The 19,146-nt window shown below is 41.3% G+C and overlaps 1 protein-coding gene across 3 annotated transcripts in view; it reads left to right on the top strand.

The window, feature by feature from the left end:
* The window catches only part of c22h10orf90 (chromosome 22 C10orf90 homolog), a 35,766-nt gene extending 24,050 nt beyond the window's left edge, over positions 1-11,716 (top strand). Inside the window, exons 7-11 of one of the 3 annotated variants that reach the window (XM_072667494.1) lie at positions 1,660-1,820; positions 2,484-2,604; positions 4,423-4,480; positions 6,533-6,623; positions 10,677-11,716. In XM_072667494.1, coding sequence (XP_072523595.1) covers positions 1,660-1,820; positions 2,484-2,604; positions 4,423-4,480; positions 6,533-6,623; positions 10,677-10,715 — 470 coding nt within the window. In that variant the 3' untranslated portion in view covers positions 10,716-11,716. Of the gene's footprint in view, positions 1-1,659; positions 1,821-2,480; positions 2,605-4,422; positions 4,481-4,566; positions 4,612-6,532; positions 6,624-10,676 lie in introns of all 3 variants that reach the window. The other 2 variants (XM_072667495.1, XM_072667493.1) reach the window with 2 other exon arrangements.
* The last annotated feature ends 7,430 nt before the right edge of the window (positions 11,717-19,146 follow it).

Raw genomic sequence — 19,146 nt, 5'->3', positions numbered from 1 at the left:
GCAAAATCCTTCTCCATTAAAATCTGCATGAGTTTCATTTTTTAACATAATGTGACTCAGTTGTTGGCAATTTCTCAAAAACCTTAAATTGTGTCCAAATTTCATGATTAGATGGCCAATAGAAAAGCTCCAAAATGGTTTGGAATCAAATATATTTACATTGACTCCATTCAAAGCTAAGAATGCAATTTAATTCTCCTGTAAATTTGCTGTTTGGTAGATTTCATTTGTTTGGTAGAGCTATAATATATATATAATGTATGTCTTGCAGCTTCTTTACAAGGCTTTTACTGCTGAGATTTAAAAGTGAGATTAGGACACCCCATAGAAGATTTAAAGATCTGGAGATCTGATGTGATCTTCATGTGATCAACACTGAGAGATGGAGATGATCTAACTACGTAACCGCTGTCTTTGTCTGGCCTCTGTGTTTCCCCTTTCTGTGTCTCTGTTTTGTTTGTTTTCTTGTCTCTGCCTTAGCCCCGCCTTCTCATTAGTGTTCCCACCTGTGTCTCCTTTGTAGCCCTGCCTTCTCGTTATCATCCGCAGGTATTCCTGCTTGTGTCTGATGCTCTTAAATCCCTGTGTGTGTGTTTTTTTTTTTGGTGGTTGTCTAGCGTTTTCAATATTGGTTTGGTTTACTTGTTTTGTTATTTTGGCTTTATGGATATTTCAGTACTTTTGAATTCTGTGACCTTAATATATTATAAGGGTCACTGAAGACCACTCGCCCTTGCATCCTGCCTCAACCCCCTGCCTTAAATGTTACAAACTGAACTCACACAACTTAAGAAATGTCTTAAATCATCATTTATAAAATTGAATTAATAGAAATGTAATTTTCCTGTAAAAAATGCCCCCCCCCCACACACACACACACATTTATTACTCCTTCAGATGTGTAGAATCAGACTCAGGAGCAGAAGATCAGCTGCAGATGATCAGAACATGGTTGGAGAGGATTATTCTGGAGGAGTCTGGAGTCTTATTTAAACCTCAGACATTTGGGCTGTGTCCAAACTGGAGGGCAGCTGCCTCAATGCCTTGCTGCCTGTGCTGTCTCATAAGTCAGTGCCAGGATACAGACAGTTCCAGTCAGCTGGTGGTGTAACTAATTACAGTTATTAGACTTGGCTGTTATACTGACAGTTTCCTCAGAAATAAAATATTAAAGGTAAGTGGTTGTACATGACTCTGTACCTTCCAGCCTTCGATTACGGCCTGATTAGGTAGCATTTATTACATTTCAGAAACGGCCTTAATTTGGTTTGCTCTTGATGGTTGAAGTGAGGGGTGAAGAAGATCACCATCATGGCCAGATCCTAAGAGCTCTCTGAGGCCTTCAGGAAGAAGGGTGGAGATGTAGAGGAGTCTGGGAAGGGCTTTAAAAAGTTAATTACAAATTAATTTAGATTATTTCCATTATATAAATGATGATTCAAGATGATTCACTTAGATAACCACCATCTCTCAGTATTGATAGATCTCCAGATGTTTAGATATATCCAAAAACATATATCCAGCTCCATGTAAAGCTGTCATATCGTCTTCTATTAGCAGTGTCTATTAGCTGCTGCTAACCTTAGTCCAACTTTCTTAAGACAGGCTGTCCTTGGGTTTGATTAATGAAGTGTGTAAATGTGTGTGATCTCACACCAGAGGCCAGCGGAGGTGATGAAGTGTGTAACGGAGAGCGGCCTGCAGCAGCAGCAGCCCTCCCCCTGGACAGCGGGACACCAGCATGTGTGCAGCCCTGGCATGCAGAGTTTGTCCCGCTCCAGACCGCGGACCAGTATTCATCAAACACACACACACTGAGCGTAAGTCAAGCTTTAACTTCAGAGAGGCAATCAGCCATAACATTAAAACCACCTGCCTGATATTGTGTACATTCTCCTCCTGCCACCAAAACAGCTCACATGTGTCGAGGGATGGACACCACAAGACCTCTGAAGGTGTCCTGTGGTATCTGGCACCAAGACGTAGATCCCTTAAGTCCTGTAAGTCGAGAGGTGGGGCCTCTATGAGCATCGGTGAGCCTTTGGGTGCTGCCGGTATGACTTGTGGTTGGCCAGAAGTGGAACCTGCAGTTGACGCCGGTCACGGGATGTGTTTCCCAGGAGATCAGCAGTTCTGGAAATACTCAAACCAGCCTTTCTGGCACCATCAATTATGCCACCCAATATATAATATGGGCAATATTACGATATTTTATCATATTGTGATAACGATATGCTTTTCTTAGCACATGGAGGAGACTGTTAGTGCTTAATAAACACTGATCAGCTGCAGCTTCCATTACTAACAGTAATGAAACAGTGATTACAGGTGTGATACAGTTATTGCTGTGTGTCCCTCACTGCTAGAAAAGCATTGCATAAATTAGGCTTATTGTTACATTCAGATCACACACACACACACACACACACACGCAAACACACTCCCCACACAATCAGTCAGCTGTGTGTGTGTCTCCACAGAAGGCTCTGGAGCAGCGGAGGCCGGACTTCATCAGACGCTCACAGGCCAGAGTTCAAGCTGTGGAGCAGAAAGCCAGAGAGAGACTGCAGCTCCACACACACACACCTGCACAGAGACGGACAGGTGGGCAACACACACACACACACACACACACACAAACACCTGTACAGAGACGGACTGTGTGTATGTGTGTGTATAGGACTCAGGACAGGTACAGGTCATGCTGGACTGTGGGAAATCCCACTGAGGGAATTCTCTGTACCTGTTGAACAACTCTAATTCTATTAGACAGGAGTGCTCGCCCTCTGCTGGACAGAAGACGCAATAACAGACAAGAAACTGCAGGTCTAATTGAATCAAATCCAGGTTTTTTGTCAGGGTTGGGGCTTCCAGGTAGCGATTGGAGGCACCTCAGCCATAGATGTTGACCCTCCGGCTTCCCAAGCCCTCTTCTCTAACCTTTAGGACACAGCTGTCTCCAAAATGTACAGGATGTGACTGTGAAACACAGTGGTGGCTTAATTTTTAGAGCACTGGGTTGTTGATCAAAAGGTTGTGGGTTTGATACTCTTGAGGAAGGCACTTAGCCCCCTCTGCTACAGCTGTTGCATGGCTAACCTTGCGTTCTGATTCCAGCCTTCTGAGTGGCGAGAGCGCTGGGTTGTTGATCACAGGGTTATAGGTTCAAGGCCCGGGTCTGCTAAACTGCCACTGTTGGGCTCTTACGTGTGGCCCTTAACCCTCTCTGCTCCAGGGGCATTGTGACATGGCTGTCCCTGCACTCTGACCCCATTCTTCTAAGTGGCTAGAGTGCTGGGTTGTTGATCACAGGGTTGTGGGTTCGATACTTTTGGTCCTATAACCATTGAGCAAGGCCCACTCAGCTCCAGGGACTTGATAACGTGGCAGACCCTGTGCTCTGGCCCTGTGCTCTGGCCCTGTGCTCTGGCCCTGGCCTTCAAAGTGTCAGCTAGGTTATTGATCAGAGGTTTGTGGGTTCGATTCTCTAGGTCCACTGTTAGAACCTGAAGCAAGTCACTTAACCCTTGTTGCTCCAGGGGCGTCAAAACATGGTTTACCCTGTGCTCTGACCCTGGCCTCCTTAGTGGTAAGAGCGCTGGATTGTTGATCATAGGGTTGTGGGTTCAATACTTTTGGTCCTATAGCCATTGAGCTCTAAGGAGACCCTGCCCCTTTAGAGCACTGGGTAATTTCTAACAGGGTTGTGGGTTCGATACTGTGGGTCCACTGAGGTGCCACTGTTGGGCCCTTAGGCAAGGCTCCCTCTGCTCCAGGGGCGCTGACACATGGCTGACCATGCACTATTCTAAGTAGCTAGAGTGCTGAGTTATTGATCACAGGGTTGTGGGTTCGAATCTCTGGGTCCCTTGTTGGTACCATGAGCAAGGCCATTAACCTTTCTGCTCCAGGGGTGTTGTATCATGGTAGCACCCTGTACTCTGATCTCATGATTAGGTTGAAGGTTGTAGGTTTAATACCTGGGTCCACTAAGCTGCCACTGTCTCAGCCAGGCCCTGAAACCTCTAGGGGCACCATCAGATGGCCCTGATGCCCCTATTTTTCAGGGCCTAAAGGGTAGAGAAGTGGGATTTTGTCCTTTGACCTAGGAAGGTCACTGGAAGTGTGGTTGGGTCATTAAAGAAACAGGGCCTTTCTCCACCCTCAACATTCTGACATTTGGTGGGTTTGCTGCACACTGCTTGAGGTGTGTGTGCTCACTGCCCTTAGTCACATGTGTGTGTGTGTGTTCACTGCCACAAATAAGTTGAATGCGGAGGCTAAATTCTGTTGCAATGACTGTAAAGCATGATCTTAATCTTAATCTTAGCAGCAGACAGGCTTAGTTTGCTAATATTGTGTGTGTGTGTGTGTGTGTGTGTGCGTATGTGTGTGTGTGTGTGTGTGTGTGTGTGTTTGCAGATAACACTTTCAAATCCCATGACAGGAGCATTTCAGGAAAGCAGCAGCAGTTCAGACGGTGAGTTCTAATCTTAGCTGTATTCTAATTCTCTCTCTCTCTCTCTCTCTCTCTCCCTCTCCGTTGGCTTTCTCTCATATGCTCAGACTCCCACCTCTGTATTCATCTCCTCTATCTGCATCTATCTGAAGGTGAGTGTGGTGTTTGGGGTCTCTGGCTGCACAGCTTTGCTTTAATTGTGTTTTTAGCTCAGTCTGTTTGTTTCCATGCCACTGACTAAACCTCATCTGATCAGGGTGTGTGATTATGTGTCAGACTGAATTTAAAGATAGGAAGCCCCCTAGTGAACGATCCTGCCTGCCATTGATAGAGAGAGTTGAATGGGCTGATTTGGTGCTTCTATTGAGCAGCTACAGCCATCCACTCTGCTGTCATACTGATAAACCCAGCCTCAGTGCTCTCCAGTCTCTCTATAGTGTGAGATGCAGTGCGTATATAGTGTGTGTATATATATCACACCCTGTAATACAACTTGAATGCTGGGTTCTCATCTGTGCCAAGTGTTGGATATGGCATATCTGTGTGTGATATACACCGGCCACAACATTAGCACCACTGACAGTGAAATGTAATGCAAAAATAAAGAAACATTGATTATATTGGTCAACGATTATATTGGCTTTGTCTGTCAAGGTGTGGGTATAGTAGTCAGTTTTTGAAGGTGATATGTTGGAAATGGACAAGCTTAAGAACCCGAGACACTTTGACCAGAACCCAACTGTGATGTTCTAGACGACTGGGTCAGAACATCTCCAAAACATCAGAGAGGTCTTGTGGGATGTTCCCAGTGTGCAGTGGTCAGCACCTACCAAAGGTGCTCCAAGAAAGGACAACTGGTGAACCGGCGACAGGGTCATTAGCAAGCTCATTGATGCGATCAAATCCTCATAGCAATGCTCCTCCAAAGTCCAATAGAAAGCCTTCTTCCCTGGACAGTAGAGACAGTTGCTCCAACAAAGACAGGGCAAGTTCTTTTTAATACCCTTGATTTTATGATCAGGTGTCCCAATACTTTTGTCCATAAAGTGTAAACTTTCCAAAATTGCTAATGGTAATTACAAAAGTTTGGTCTTGGTGCCAGATGCCACAGGACACCTTCAGTGGTCTTGTGGAGTCTGTGTTGGCCAATTTTATGAACTATGCTAAGTTGTGAAGAAATTCTGAGATCATCTACTTCTAAAGGTCTAAAGATTATGCTCTCTCTCTCTCTAAAAGATTTGCTTTGTTGTGTCTAAACACAAATTCAGCGCTCCAGATTCCACTCCAGACCTTTTATGTCCTTAATTCATCATGAAATAACAAGGGAAAAGGCCGCATCTGGTCAAGAAACTGTCCAAATACTTATGACCATGTAAAAATGGAGGTAATTCCTAAATAATTAATGCATTATTTATTTTACTTCTTGAATAAAGTCCACAACTCAGTCACATCAGGAAATCCACTAAGTTGGTGTGTAGATATTAACATACCCTACCAGCACAGTATATAGGAGTGCACCCACCAGCTCCTCCATTGATCATTGGTCAGTTACTGTCACCAGGACTTCTCTTGCCCGAACATTATTTGGGTGGTGGACCATTCTCACACTACAGGTACTAATCTATCAAGCAGAGTGCAGAAGTGATGCTGGTGTTTTTACACATGTAGGGTCACTGCTTGGTTGAGAGTGGTCCAGAACACACTGAGGACATTGGTCCAAGACTGGGTCTGTGGTTATAAACTGGGCTATAGAGCAGAGGTGGAGAACACTGGTCCTGGGAGTCACATCTGATTCAACCTACTCATTAATTGCCAGGTTTGGTAGATGTTTGGTAAATGGCCAAACTACAGGTCTGCAGGTCTCCAGCTCTCGGTTCCCCACCCCTTGGCTAGAGGTCAGTAGAAGATCTACAGTCTCTTACTATACACCAACAAGTGGACCAAAAAGTTTGGGGTTTTTGAACAACGTACCTTAGTGTATTTGTACCTAGTTGATGGCCAGCCTGCTTCTCACCCACTTTTAGGCCTAAAAGCCGCAAAAGAACCTTGATTGAACTCATTTCTGTATGACAGGAACCTCCCAGAAGCAAAGAGAAGAAAAGAAGAGGAGAGGAGAAAGTTAGCATCTCAGACAAACAGACTGAGGGCCGAGCTCTTTAAGAAGGTAGGACTATCTACATGCAAACACCCCTTCTAATGAATGCATTCAGCTACTTTGCACCCATTGCTGACACAGATGTGCAAATGCACACACATACACAGCTTGTCTAGTCCCTGTAGAATAAGTACAGCCGGTAGAATAGGACTCTCTGGAGCAGATAAATAAACATGAGCCTTTTGGCACCATGCTGCCTAATGCCAGGCGTGGGCTATAGAGGGGTATAAAGCCCCCCAGCAGCATTGAGCTGTGGAGCAGTGGAGGAACTGTGTTCTCTGGTGGGGTGGTGATCATTATCCAACACCCTGACCTCACTGACACTCTGTTTGCTGAATGCAATCAAATCCTCATAGCAATGCTCCTCCAAAGTCCAGTAGAAAGCCTTCTTCCCTGGACAGTAGAGACAGTTGCTCCAACAAAGACAGGGCAAGTTCTTTTTAATACCCTTGATTTTATGATCAGGTGTCCCAATACTTTTGTCCATAAAGTGTAAACTTTCCAAAATTGCTAATGGTAATTACAAAAGTTTGCTATGGCATTGCTAGGTGGTTGCCATTGTATTCCAGGTGGTTGCTATTGTGTTGCTAACTTGTTGCTAGGTAGTTGCTATGGTCTTGCTGGGACATTGTAAATGCTTGCCAGGTGGTTGCTGTGGTATCCCAAGTGCTTACTTTCATATCCCAAGTGGTTGCTGTGGTGTTAGATATGTGGTTGCTAGATAGGTTCTATAGTGTTGCCTGGTGGTTGCTATGGTACCTCAGGTATTGATTGTGGAGTCTCAGGTGTTTGCTTGGTCCTTGCCAAGTGGTTGCTTTGGTATCCCCATGTAGAATAGTGAATATTTATCATTGTGCACAAACTTTTACACACAACTTTTTCATCGCTATGGAAGTTGTGGTTGTCATAGGCAACACTATTTAATATTAGCAATAACTAGAGTTCTTGAAGCCTTATTATTTGTGTTGTGTATGTTGTATTTGTATGGAGCAGATCTCTCAAGAGGTTCTGTCCCGTAAAGCATTATTCGAACCCTAATCATACTGGGTCAGAGCCCATATATACAGTATGAGCAGTAATGGAAGAAAGCGCTCTGTCCTACATGCTCGATTACTCCCTGTAAGAGCAGCCTGCACCGCTCCAGACCCACAGCTGCTGCTGAAAGACCTGCTGGGTGGCTCTGAGTGGCCTGTACACACTCTGGGTTAATTGAAACTCTTGATTTCAAGGGAATGTGCGAAGAAGGGTGAAGAACACGGGTACTATGTGAATGTGTGTGTGTGTGTGTGTGTGTGTGTGTGTATAAAGTGTGTGTGTGTGTGTGTGTGTGTGTGTGTGTGTGTGTGTGTGTATAAAGTGGTGTTTGTTGTGTGTGTGTAAGGACTGGTTTTGTATCTGTGTGTATGAAAGCAACTGGGTTCGTACGGCTCTTAGAGAATCGTCCTACAATTAAAGATCCGACATTAACTGAACCATAAAACAGTGGGCGAGAAAAGTGCAGAATAGCTGTCAGTGGGGTGTTTTGCTAGGTGGTTGCTGTGACATTTCTATGGTATTCCTTGTGGTTGCTATAGTGTTGCTAAGTGGTTGCTATGGAGTTGCTCATTAATTCTAATTGCTACATGATCAGTAGGATGTATTTGCTAGGTGGTTGCCATGGTGTTGCTATGGTATTCCTTGTGGTTATTCTGTCATCGCTTGCTGAATGGTTCCTATGGGGTTGTTCAGTGGTTGCTATGTGGTCGGCTAGGTGGTTGTTATGGTGTTGCTAACTGGTTGCAAGGTGGGTGCTATAATGTTGCGTTCTGAGTGGTTGCTATGGTATTTCAGTTGGTTGCAGTGACGGTGCTTAGTGGTTGCTCAGGGGTTGCCAAGTGATTGCATTGGTACCCGGAGTGGTCGCTGTGGTGTTGTTAAGTAATGGCTGTAGTATCTCAGGTGGTTGTTTTGTACCCCAACTAGTTGCTGTGGTGCCTCAGGTGGTTGGACAGGTGTGGTTAAGTAGTTGATTATGATATCTCCGGTGGTTGCCAAGGTGTTGCCAAGTTGTTGTTTTAGTACCTGGAGTGGTTGCTGTGGTGTGGTTAAGTAATTGCTATGGTCTCCCAGGTGGTTGTTTTTGTACCCCAAGTAGTTGCTGTGGTGCCTCAGGTGGTTGGACAGGTGTGGTTAAGTAGTTGTTATAGGATCTCAGGTGGTTGCCTAGGTGTTGTGAAGTGGTTGTTTTGGTTGTTTGAGTGGTCGCTGTGGTGTTGTTAGTTAATTGCTATGTTCTCCCAGGTGGTTGTTTTTGTACCCCAAGTAGTTGCTGTGGTGCCTCAGATGGTTGGACATGTGTGGTTAAGTAATTGATTATGCTGTCTCAGGTGGTTGCCCAGGTGTTATCAAGTGGTTGCTGTGGTACCCCATGTGGTTGGTTGGCTGTATCCAAGCCTGAATCACACAATCCAACTGCAATCCGGACCTGGAATCGATATTCTTGATTACTGATCTGTATCCGTGATCGACAGCCTGCTCTGTGTCACTGTGTTAAACTCTTATGAGCTGTAGTGACCAAATACGTCCACTAGATGTCAGCATCCATCAGGCTTTCAGCATCCACAAACATCTTCACCAGGATCTGAGAGTGAAGAGTGTGTGTGTGTGTGAGGGAGGGCCGGTGTGAAGGGGTAGGGGAACATGTTCTTATTGGATACGTGCTGCAGGGCTGAACAGCTTCATTGTGCTGGTGTTCACCAGGAGTATACAAACAGCTGTGACTGCCAAAAGCAGTGCCAGGGACATTACACACACACACACACACACACACACACACACACACACACACACACACAGTGGAGAATATTAAGGTCAAATATCGCAAATAGTGCTGTGTTTAGGAGTGTTTCTCTCTCTCTCAGATTCAGATTTATTGGTGTGACTGTAATGCGGAATATTGCCAATAATAATAATAATAATAATAATAATAATAACAATAATAATAATGACAAAATGGTGAAAGCAATAGTACTGAGTAAAGATAATAATAATAAATAATAAGGCTTTTGGTAAAATGGTAAAAAAAAAAAAAATATATATATATATATATATATATATATATATATATATATATATATAAAATGTATGTGTACTTCACATACATAATAAAATATAAACTATATATTTTAATAACTGTTAAATAAATACAAAAATAAATAAGTAATGTCCTCCAAAATAATTGTTATTTATTTATTTTATTTTTTTGCAATAATTATTAAGGTTATTTATTAGTAAATGTATACGAGTTAATGTTCCTTATAAAAGCCCTACAATTTTAGAGGTATTTAACTCCCTCCCACCCACACAGATATACACACACACACACACACACACACAGACACTGCCACGGTCCTACAACTTGCTTAAAGCCCCCCGACCACAACATCCTAGCCACAGTGGACGTCTGTGTGTCCCCAGTGTGAAAATAAGAGTGAAAAGCTGCTTATCTCCTCAGTAAAACTCTGACATTAGAATAAACACTAATAATATCACTCCTACAGAAAGTGGTGGAGGTTCTCCATCACTGTGTTCATCATTAGAACATCTCCAAAGTTCTCCTCTCTCATGGAGTCTAGTGTTATTTAGAGTTCTCCTCAGATCAACACCTGGTTTGGTGGTAAATCAGGGCTTAATGATGGTAAATCAGGTGAGCTGCTGCTGCTGCTGCTGCTGCTGCTGCTGGAGTTGAACACATCCTCCACGCTGTGCTGGCTGGACTGGGGGACGTCCAGGAGAAACCTGGAGGAACCGAGCTCTGTTCTTCAGACTAGCTCACCGACAAGATCTCACTACTTTCGTTCTTCAGAATGAGAAGCTCTTGTTTCTCCTTTTTACTGGATTTATGTTCACCTGCTTTATCTGTTCTGATGAGATCTGGAGCTTCTACAGTAGAAACCCTCTCACTGCTGAGAGACGTGGGTTATAATAATGTGATTAGCTGCCTCAAGCATCTTCACAGTACTGTACTTAACCCGATCTGGGCTGTTTGTGACCTTTTGTGACCTTTTTGTGATTCTCTTGCAGAAAATTCTGGAGCAGGTTCTGCATAGAGGGAAGGACTGAAGTGGAACAAGAGAGCTTGATGATCTCTCCTTTCTGCAGCCTGCCCATTCATTTCCAGCCCACTGAAGCCTCACCAAGACACTCTCTCTCTCTCTCGCCCGCACGCTTTCTCTCGCTCTCAGCTCAACAGTCAGTGCAAAATGTCCTCATAAGCGCTGACGACAGCACAGCTGATCCTCATTTTCCAAAAAAAGCTCCATAGTTTTTGCTCAGTGACTCATTTATTAGTTAATACTGACGTTTGGATTAACCATGCCTGTTGTGTTTCATGAGAAGTTGGGTTTGCATCATATTTCATGAGAATGGGCCGCATGTAAAAGCCTCTTCGAAGCCTACAGGCCCTGATGTATGATCAGTTTCCATCATTTTTTAAAGTACACATTTTTAAACCAGGGATTTCTGGAGCGATTACCATGAAAGCACATCTTTTATATATCTAATGAATCTTTCAGTGTTTCAAACCATCTTGTAAATGAGCTGTTTGAGTTGCAAGAAGCTTTAAAGTTTAAAGGAGCTCTGGAAGGGCCTAAGAAACATACAACTAAGAGTACTTAGGAATTTTTGGGAGTAATATGGGTTCTTTGATCTGTAGGTTCAATATTCTGCTGTTAAATCCCATAATCCAGTCAGCAGTGATGCCATGTAATCTAATAATATGGCCATTTATGCGCATATATCAAAATATTGAGTATGTATTAATATATACATACATATATTATATATATATTATTTATGCAAGTAAATATCAGTATAATCCATATGACCACCAATCTTCAAAAACCTTGCATCTCCTATTTTCTATTTTCACGTTTCAACAAAATTAAAAAAATAAAACGTTGTGTTATAGTTTTATGATGACTGGATCAATAGAAATGCTCCAAAAATGAGTTTTTATAAAATTTATTTACATTGAACCTTAAGAAGAATATACAAGGTTTTAGTGGACAAAAGTATTGGGACACCTGCTCATTCATTGTTTCTTCCTAAATCAAGGGAATTAAAAAGAGTCGATCCTGCTTTTGTTGGAGTGACTGTCTCTACTGTCCAGGGAAGAAGACTTTCTACTAGATTTTGGAGCAGCATTGCTGTGAGGATTTGATTGCATTCAGTGAGAAGAGCGTTAGTGAGGTCAGGATGTTGGATGATTAGCACCACCCCACCTCATCATCCCCAACTCCCAACTCATCCCAAAAGTATTGAATGGAGCTCCACCATCCATCACTCCAGAGAACACAGTTCCTCCACAGCTCAATGCTGGAGGGCTTTATACCCCTCCTCTAGCCCACGCCTGGCATTAGTTCTCTACAGGGTCGACTAGACAAGCTGTGTAGGAGTGTTTGTGTATTTGCACATCCGTGTCAGCAATGGGTTCAGATTAAAGTAGCTGAATGCAGAGCTGGCCCAAGGCATACTCGAATTACGTGGCCGCTTAGGGCCCCAACGCCACCAGGGGGCCCCCAAGAGCGCCAAGATATCATGATGAAAAATACATATTTTAAAAATGAAAGGTTAAAAGGTAAAAGTGATTTTATATGAATTTAATTTCATAATTGGCACACCAATACTAGGTTAATCAGTTTCTGCTATTGGCTGCTACCACTGTTGGGCAGATGCAGATATACGCGCCCCATGGGTGATCGATAAAGGCCCGGGCGCTGCAGCGTATTGCACAATAATCCTCTTCCTATAGAATGATGAAGCATCTGGTGCTGAGGTGTTAGTATGGGGGGGCCCCAAATAAGAAAGCAGCTTAGGGCCCTATAAAGGCTTGGGCTGGCCCTGGCTGAATTCAGCCATGTTACTCCACTGTTGGGTTCTCTACACTGGCTTCCTGTAGCTGCTGCCTGCATCCGATTTAAAACCTTGACGCTGGTCTACAAAGCTCTGAAAGGACCAGCCCCTCCGTACTTTATGGCGATGGTCAAAAGCCGATCTGCAACAAGAGCCTTTCAAGCTTCAAGTACGGCTCGGCTCGACCCGCCATCCCTCAAAATCCACGGAAGACAAGAATCCAGACTTTTTTATGTCCTGTCACTAAAGCGGTGAAAAGAGCTTCCCCTGGGTGTCCGAACAGCAGAGTCCAACACTCACTGTCCTCAAACCCAGACTGAAGACCATCCTCTTCTGAGAGTACTCAGGCGAAGAGAAGAGTACTATGGTCTCCTTACTGACTTGTGAATGTAAATGAATGCATTCATTAGACGGGGTGTCAACAAACATATATATATATATGTTATATATATATATATATATATATATATATATATATATATATATATATATATATATATATATATATTATTTGAATATTTAACACCTATATGTTGCCACATATGAGATTTCTGTGTGGGATAACTACTCTAGCACTACATGTAGTGTGCCGGTATGTGAAAACTACAGTATTTTAGTTGTACATAATCACAGAAATGATAGAGAGCCTTTACCATATATATAAACCCATTATTTTACAATACCAGCCTCTAGCCAAAAGCTGCCTCTTCTATAATAAAGTAATGGAGGTTCTATCCTAGCCTTGACGGCATTTCTTCATGATGTTCAATGGGGACTATGACTTTTTTTTACTACAGTCCTTTCTGTCGTTGTTAAAGTGGCTTTCCATGGACCACTGGAATTCTTCGCCCTATTGTCCTATTGTGGAAAGACCCACATGCTTAAATGTCAGATGGTCATCTGACCTTCTCTGCGCTTATTGCCAATGTAGAGGAACGGAGGAATGAGATTAAACTAAATGAAATAGCCCCCGTTTATTGCTGGACAATTCATCCAGCCATTGTTTTTGGTAATATATGAAATCCATACCACATAACTGACCGTCTCATCTATCTCCACTGAGGTGGACTGAAGAATACTGCTGTCCTCCCAAGGCAGCAGACATGTGGTAAGCGGGTAAGTGCATTACTTGGCTATTTAGATCATCCATGAGATTTCCCTCAAGGGCAAAAAAAAACCCACGATGTTTCCAAACACCATCACATGCCACAGTGCCAGATGAGAAAGCATGACGTCTCTAGTGGCTGGCTTTGGTCTCGTGATCCTCCATGGCAGATGGAGCTGCTCTGGGATGGTATGGTAGGGGTTTTGTGGTCAGGAGCACATGGTTCTTTACCAGCTTCATAGAAAACCAATGCAAACCTAGAAGGCAAAGCAGAACTCTCCCAATGAAGATGTGAAGGGTCCGTGTTGAATGTCTGTATTTACATTTTCAAAGAGTCTTTAAGGGGATTGTACATTTTGCCATTTGTCCAGTCCATGCGAATGCTATTGTCACCTCAGAGTCACAGGAGAAGGAGGTTATTTTGGGTAGGTGTCTCAGTGAATGTTGAGTTACTGAGTGAATCAGGCTTTTTATCTTTTTATTGTGCCGCTGGCTGTCGGCCACAGTGCTCTTAAGGCAAGAGGATGAAATAATGATCGCTTATTCACAACAAGCAGAAAAATATGATATGGGTCCTGTCAATCATTCTGCAGATTTCTGCATTAATGGCATCTGTACATTTTTTTGCATTAAACTGAATTATCAAAAGTGCAGAAATATGTTACTTCTGTGTATTTGTGTGCACTCGCCTCTCACTCCTCCATAATTCTCTGCCATATCAGAGAAGGCCCAGCAAGCAAATGACCCCATAGATCGCTGTGAAACCTTTTCTCTACTGTCCTGTATCTGACTACCATATAATAACAACATCCCATAGGTAATGCAACATTTTCATAGGTAATGCAGCTTTGTCAGTTTGGGCCATTTCCCAACTATGTTCTGTAATATTTCTTTCTTGCATCTTTATAATGAAATAAACAATTTATTGCTGATCTTCCAAATTACATTAAAAATAAAATGAATGCACATTTACTGAGGTGACATCTCATTTTGCATCTTCAAATAAATACCAAAACAATAACAATAACAAGATCCACACTGATATCTATTATGACTGCAACAAGCATTTATTTTGATAGTCAGCTTATGAATCCCTCAATTATCAAAGAACTCACATGTGGCCTTTATGTAGCTTTCTGCTTTTAGATTTAGCATTACATTTCTTTAATGCATTTGTTAGCTAACAACGAAGACAATGAGGATAAAATGCTTATTCAAAAATATTAAAGTTCATATCAAAATATTAGTTAACTTTTCTGCTATTATAATAATATGATAAAACTCCAGTAGGTTTTGACCCATTAAATCAGGAGACAATGTTGTTGACAATGAAGTTTTGTAAATGTTTTTGTAAATGTTTTGTAAATGAAGTCATGTAACTGAGAAACAGGGAGGAGCATTGCTCAGATGTAGAGTTATTTACAGTAGTTTGAATGTGATGAATTGAATAAGTTATTTAAGGTTAGCTAAAGTTACTGTGCTGATACTAAGTTAAACAGGCTTAGATCTTATGATTATATTAGCTAGAGATACACCGATACCACTTTTTCCTTTCTGATACCAGATTTTCAAGTATCTGCCGATACAGAGTACCGATACCAGCTCTGACTTAAATACTGGATAGACGGCTGTAAATCCTATTTATAGTCTTCCACTTTTTATAGGCTGTACTTTTTATATTTTATGTGATAGTAGCAGTAATAGTAGTAGTAATAGGATTATTATTAGTAGTAGTGGCAGTAGTTGTAGTAGAAGTAGGATTAGGATTAGGATTTGTAGTGTTAGTATTATTATTATTATTGTTAGTAGTAGTAGAAGTAGAAGTAGTGTTAGTAGTAATAGTAGCAATAGTAGTAGTAGTAGTAGTAGTAGGATTAGTAGTAGAAGTAGTAGTAGTAGTAGTAGTAGTAGGATTAGTAGTAATAGTAGAAATAGTAGAAATAGTAGTAGTAGTAGTAGTAGTAGGATTAGTAGTAATAGTAGAAATAGTAGTAGTAGTAGTAGTAGGATTAGTAGTAATAGTAGAAATAGTAGAAATAGTAGTAGTAGTAGTAGTAGTAGGATTAGTAGTAATAGTAGAAATAGTAGTAGTAGTAGTAGAAGTAGTAGTAGTAGGATTAGTAGTAATAGTAGAAATAGTAGTAGTAGTAGTAGAAGTAGGATTAGTAGGATTAGTAGTAATAGTAGAAATAGTAGTAGTAGTAGTAGTAGTAGGATTAGTAGTAATAGTAGAAATAGTAGTAGTAGTAGTAGAAGTAGTAGTAGTAGGATTAGTAGTAATAGTAGAAATAGTAGTAGTAGTAGTAGAAGTAGGATTAGTAGGATTAGTAGTAATAGTAGAAATAGTAGTAGTAGTAGTAGTAGTAGGATTAGTAGTAATAGTAGAAATAGTAGTAGTAGTAGTAGAAGTAGTAGTAGTAGGATTAGTAGTAATAGTAGAAATAGTAGTAGTAGTAGTAGAAGTAGGATTAGTAGGATTAGTAGTAATAGTAGAAATAGTAGTAGTAGTAGTAGTAGTAGTAGGATTAGTAGTAATAGTAGAAGTAGTAGTAGTAGTAGTAGAAGTAGGATTAGTAGGATTAGTAGTAATAGTAGAAATAGTAGTAGTAGTAGTAGTAGTAGGATTAGTAGGATTAGTAGTAATAGTAGAAATAGTAGTAGTAGTAGTAGTAGTAGTAGGATTAGTAGTAGAAGTAGTAGTAGTAGTAGTAGTAGTAGGATTAGTAGTAATAGTAGAAATAGTAGAAATAGTAGTAGTAGTAGTAGTAGTAGGATTAGTAGTAATAGTAGAAATAGTAGTAGTAGTAGTAGTAGGATTAGTAGTAATAGTAGAAATAGTAGAAATAGTAGTAGTAGTAGTAGTAGTAGGATTAGTAGTAATAGTAGAAATAGTAGTAGTAGTAGTAGAAGTAGTAGTAGTAGGATTAGTAGTAATAGTAGAAATAGTAGTAGTAGTAGTAGAAGTAGGATTAGTAGGATTAGTAGTAATAGTAGAAATAGTAGTAGTAGTAGTAGTAGGAGGATTAGTAGTAATAGTAGAAATAGTAGTAGTAGTAGTAGAAGTAGTAGTAGTAGGATTAGTAGTAATAGTAGAAATAGTAGTAGTAGTAGTAGAAGTAGGATTAGTAGGATTAGTAGTAATAGTAGAAATAGTAGTAGTAGTAGTAGTAGTAGGATTAGTAGTAATAGTAGAAATAGTAGTAGTAGTAGTAGAAGTAGTAGTAGTAGGATTAGTAGTAATAGTAGAAATAGTAGTAGTAGTAGTAGAAGTAGGATTAGTAGGATTAGTAGTAATAGTAGAAATAGTAGTAGTAGTAGTAGTAGTAGTAGGATTAGTAGTAATAGTAGAAGTAGTAGTAGTAGTAGTAGAAGTAGGATTAGTAGGATTAGTAGTAATAGTAGAAATAGTAGTAGTAGTAGTAGTAGTAGGATTAGTAGGATTAGTAGTAATAGTAGAAATAGTAGTAGTAGTAGTAGTAGTAGGATTAGTAGGATTAGTAGTAATAGTAGAAATAGTAGTAGTAGTAGTAGTAGTAGTAGGATTAGTAGTAATAGTAGAAATAGTAGTAGTAGTAGTAGAAGTAGTAGTAGTAGTAGGATTAGTAGTAATAGTAGAAATAGTAGTAGTAGTAGTAGGATTAGTAGTAGCAATAGTAGTAGTAGTAGTAGTAGGATTAGTAGTAGTAGTGTTATTACTATTATTATTATTATTATTATTATAATTATTATTATTTGTAGTAGTAGTAGTATTAGTATTATTGGTATTATTTTATTGTGTTACATATTTTGCTGGTGATTTAGTTATTATAAGTTAATGAGATTTTTCTCTTCCTACTGCTTCATTCATCATGAAATTTGCTCTATTCGAATTACAGCCAGTAGAAAAATGACGAACAGTGACGGCATGTACGCTTGTCTGTATTTGTAACAGGAACAGGGGGTGTCTTCTAAAGCCGTTGAAGGTCTTTTTTGTCTCTCCTGTGAAAAGTTCCATGATCCATAACTCATCATTATCTTCTCTGTGTCCAGAAGTCCAGGACTGGAGTTCTGTGAATAGAAATGCCTCACTAATAGGGTGCCGGACGCAGGCTGGGTGAAAGGGTCCATTGTCCGTGAGCTGTTAGAGAGGAGATGAGTGCCCAGGGCTCAATGTGCCACCATGTGCTCGGCTGGGCTGCACCCATTCAATAGTCTCTCCTGCTTTGATGCATGTAGTTGGGCAAACCTTTGCAGTGCAGTTTAATAATTTCAGTGCTGTGTTTCTTTTTTAATCTCTACTGCTCCCAGACCTGCAAAAGACGAAGAGGGCGTGTATTTTTCTACTCAGTGCTCAGTACATGAACTCTGTGCTTTTGGTAAAGAGGTTATTTTTATTTCAGAGCCGAACCTAGAGGCGGCATGAAGGGAAGACATGGAGACGCTTTATTTTCTTCAGAAAATGTGGTGATTGTTACCCTGCAAAGATGCGTCTCAGCACTTCTGCGCCGCAAAGCCTGAGAATTGGGCAACCTACGAGTTTCAGAAAGATGTTTTCCTGCTAAACATAGGGTTTTTTTCCTTTTACCACAGATCTGAGAACAGACTGGCGCCTTTTGGGCCAACTAATTTTAGAGTCTGAGGCTCTTTTAATGCTGTGAAAAAATACTAATACATATTTCACAAGAGGCCTGTCGTCTTCTCACAACAAAGCACTGTGGATTCTGGCTTTGACACGTTGATGAATACGACACGGCCCTGAAAACACATGACAAAGTAGCTGGAAATGGAATAAATCGGAGGAGGCCGCGCTGGGTTTTCCACATGAGAAGAACTGGTTGGACGGAGATAAAGAAGTGTTGTGAAATATCTCCGGATGTTGATTCCTTGCGTTAGTATCGGGCAGCACAGAGCGAACTCATAAATCGGCAATTTCTCTGAGACCGCAGCTGCTGTATGCTCGACAGATTCAAGGCAGGAACCCTTCAACATGACATGTTGGCTGGTCTCAAATGAGAGGAGAAACCCTGCAGCCTGTAACAGTCTGTTCTATGTGTTAGGCCTGAACAAACCTTAGGGATGTAAGGAGAGTCTGCTGCCGAGTGTAGCAGACTGCACCGTGACCTAGTTCATTGTTTCCAAATCAGTGTCTGACTGTGAGCTATGCACACTTCACCACGGCAGTCAAGAGCATTTCTGAACACTTGTAGTTCCTTGGTGGTTCCCTACATCCATAGTTCCATAAGGTCCATATGTTTGTGGACACCTCTTCGAATGCACACATTCAGCTAATCTAAGCTGCAGCTATTAGCTGCAAATATACACAGCTTGTCTAGTCCCTGTAGAGAAGTACTGCCAAAAGAATAGGACTCACTGGAGCAGATCAACATCATGACCCTATTGGCTCTATTCTGCCTAATAATGCCAGGTGTGGGCTAGAGGGGAGATGGGTGGTGCTCCATCCATAATTTTTAGGATGAGTTAGGGAGTCGGGATGAGGTGAGGTGATGATTATCCAGCATCCTGACCTCACTAACACTCTAGCAATCGTTCAATGCA

This window comes from Salminus brasiliensis, chromosome 22, assembly GCF_030463535.1.
Source record: "Salminus brasiliensis chromosome 22, fSalBra1.hap2, whole genome shotgun sequence".
NCBI classification, from domain to species: domain Eukaryota; kingdom Metazoa; phylum Chordata; class Actinopteri; order Characiformes; family Bryconidae; genus Salminus; species Salminus brasiliensis.
Note: the sequence above shows the minus strand (reverse complement) of the source record. Positions and strands in the feature narration are given on the sequence as shown.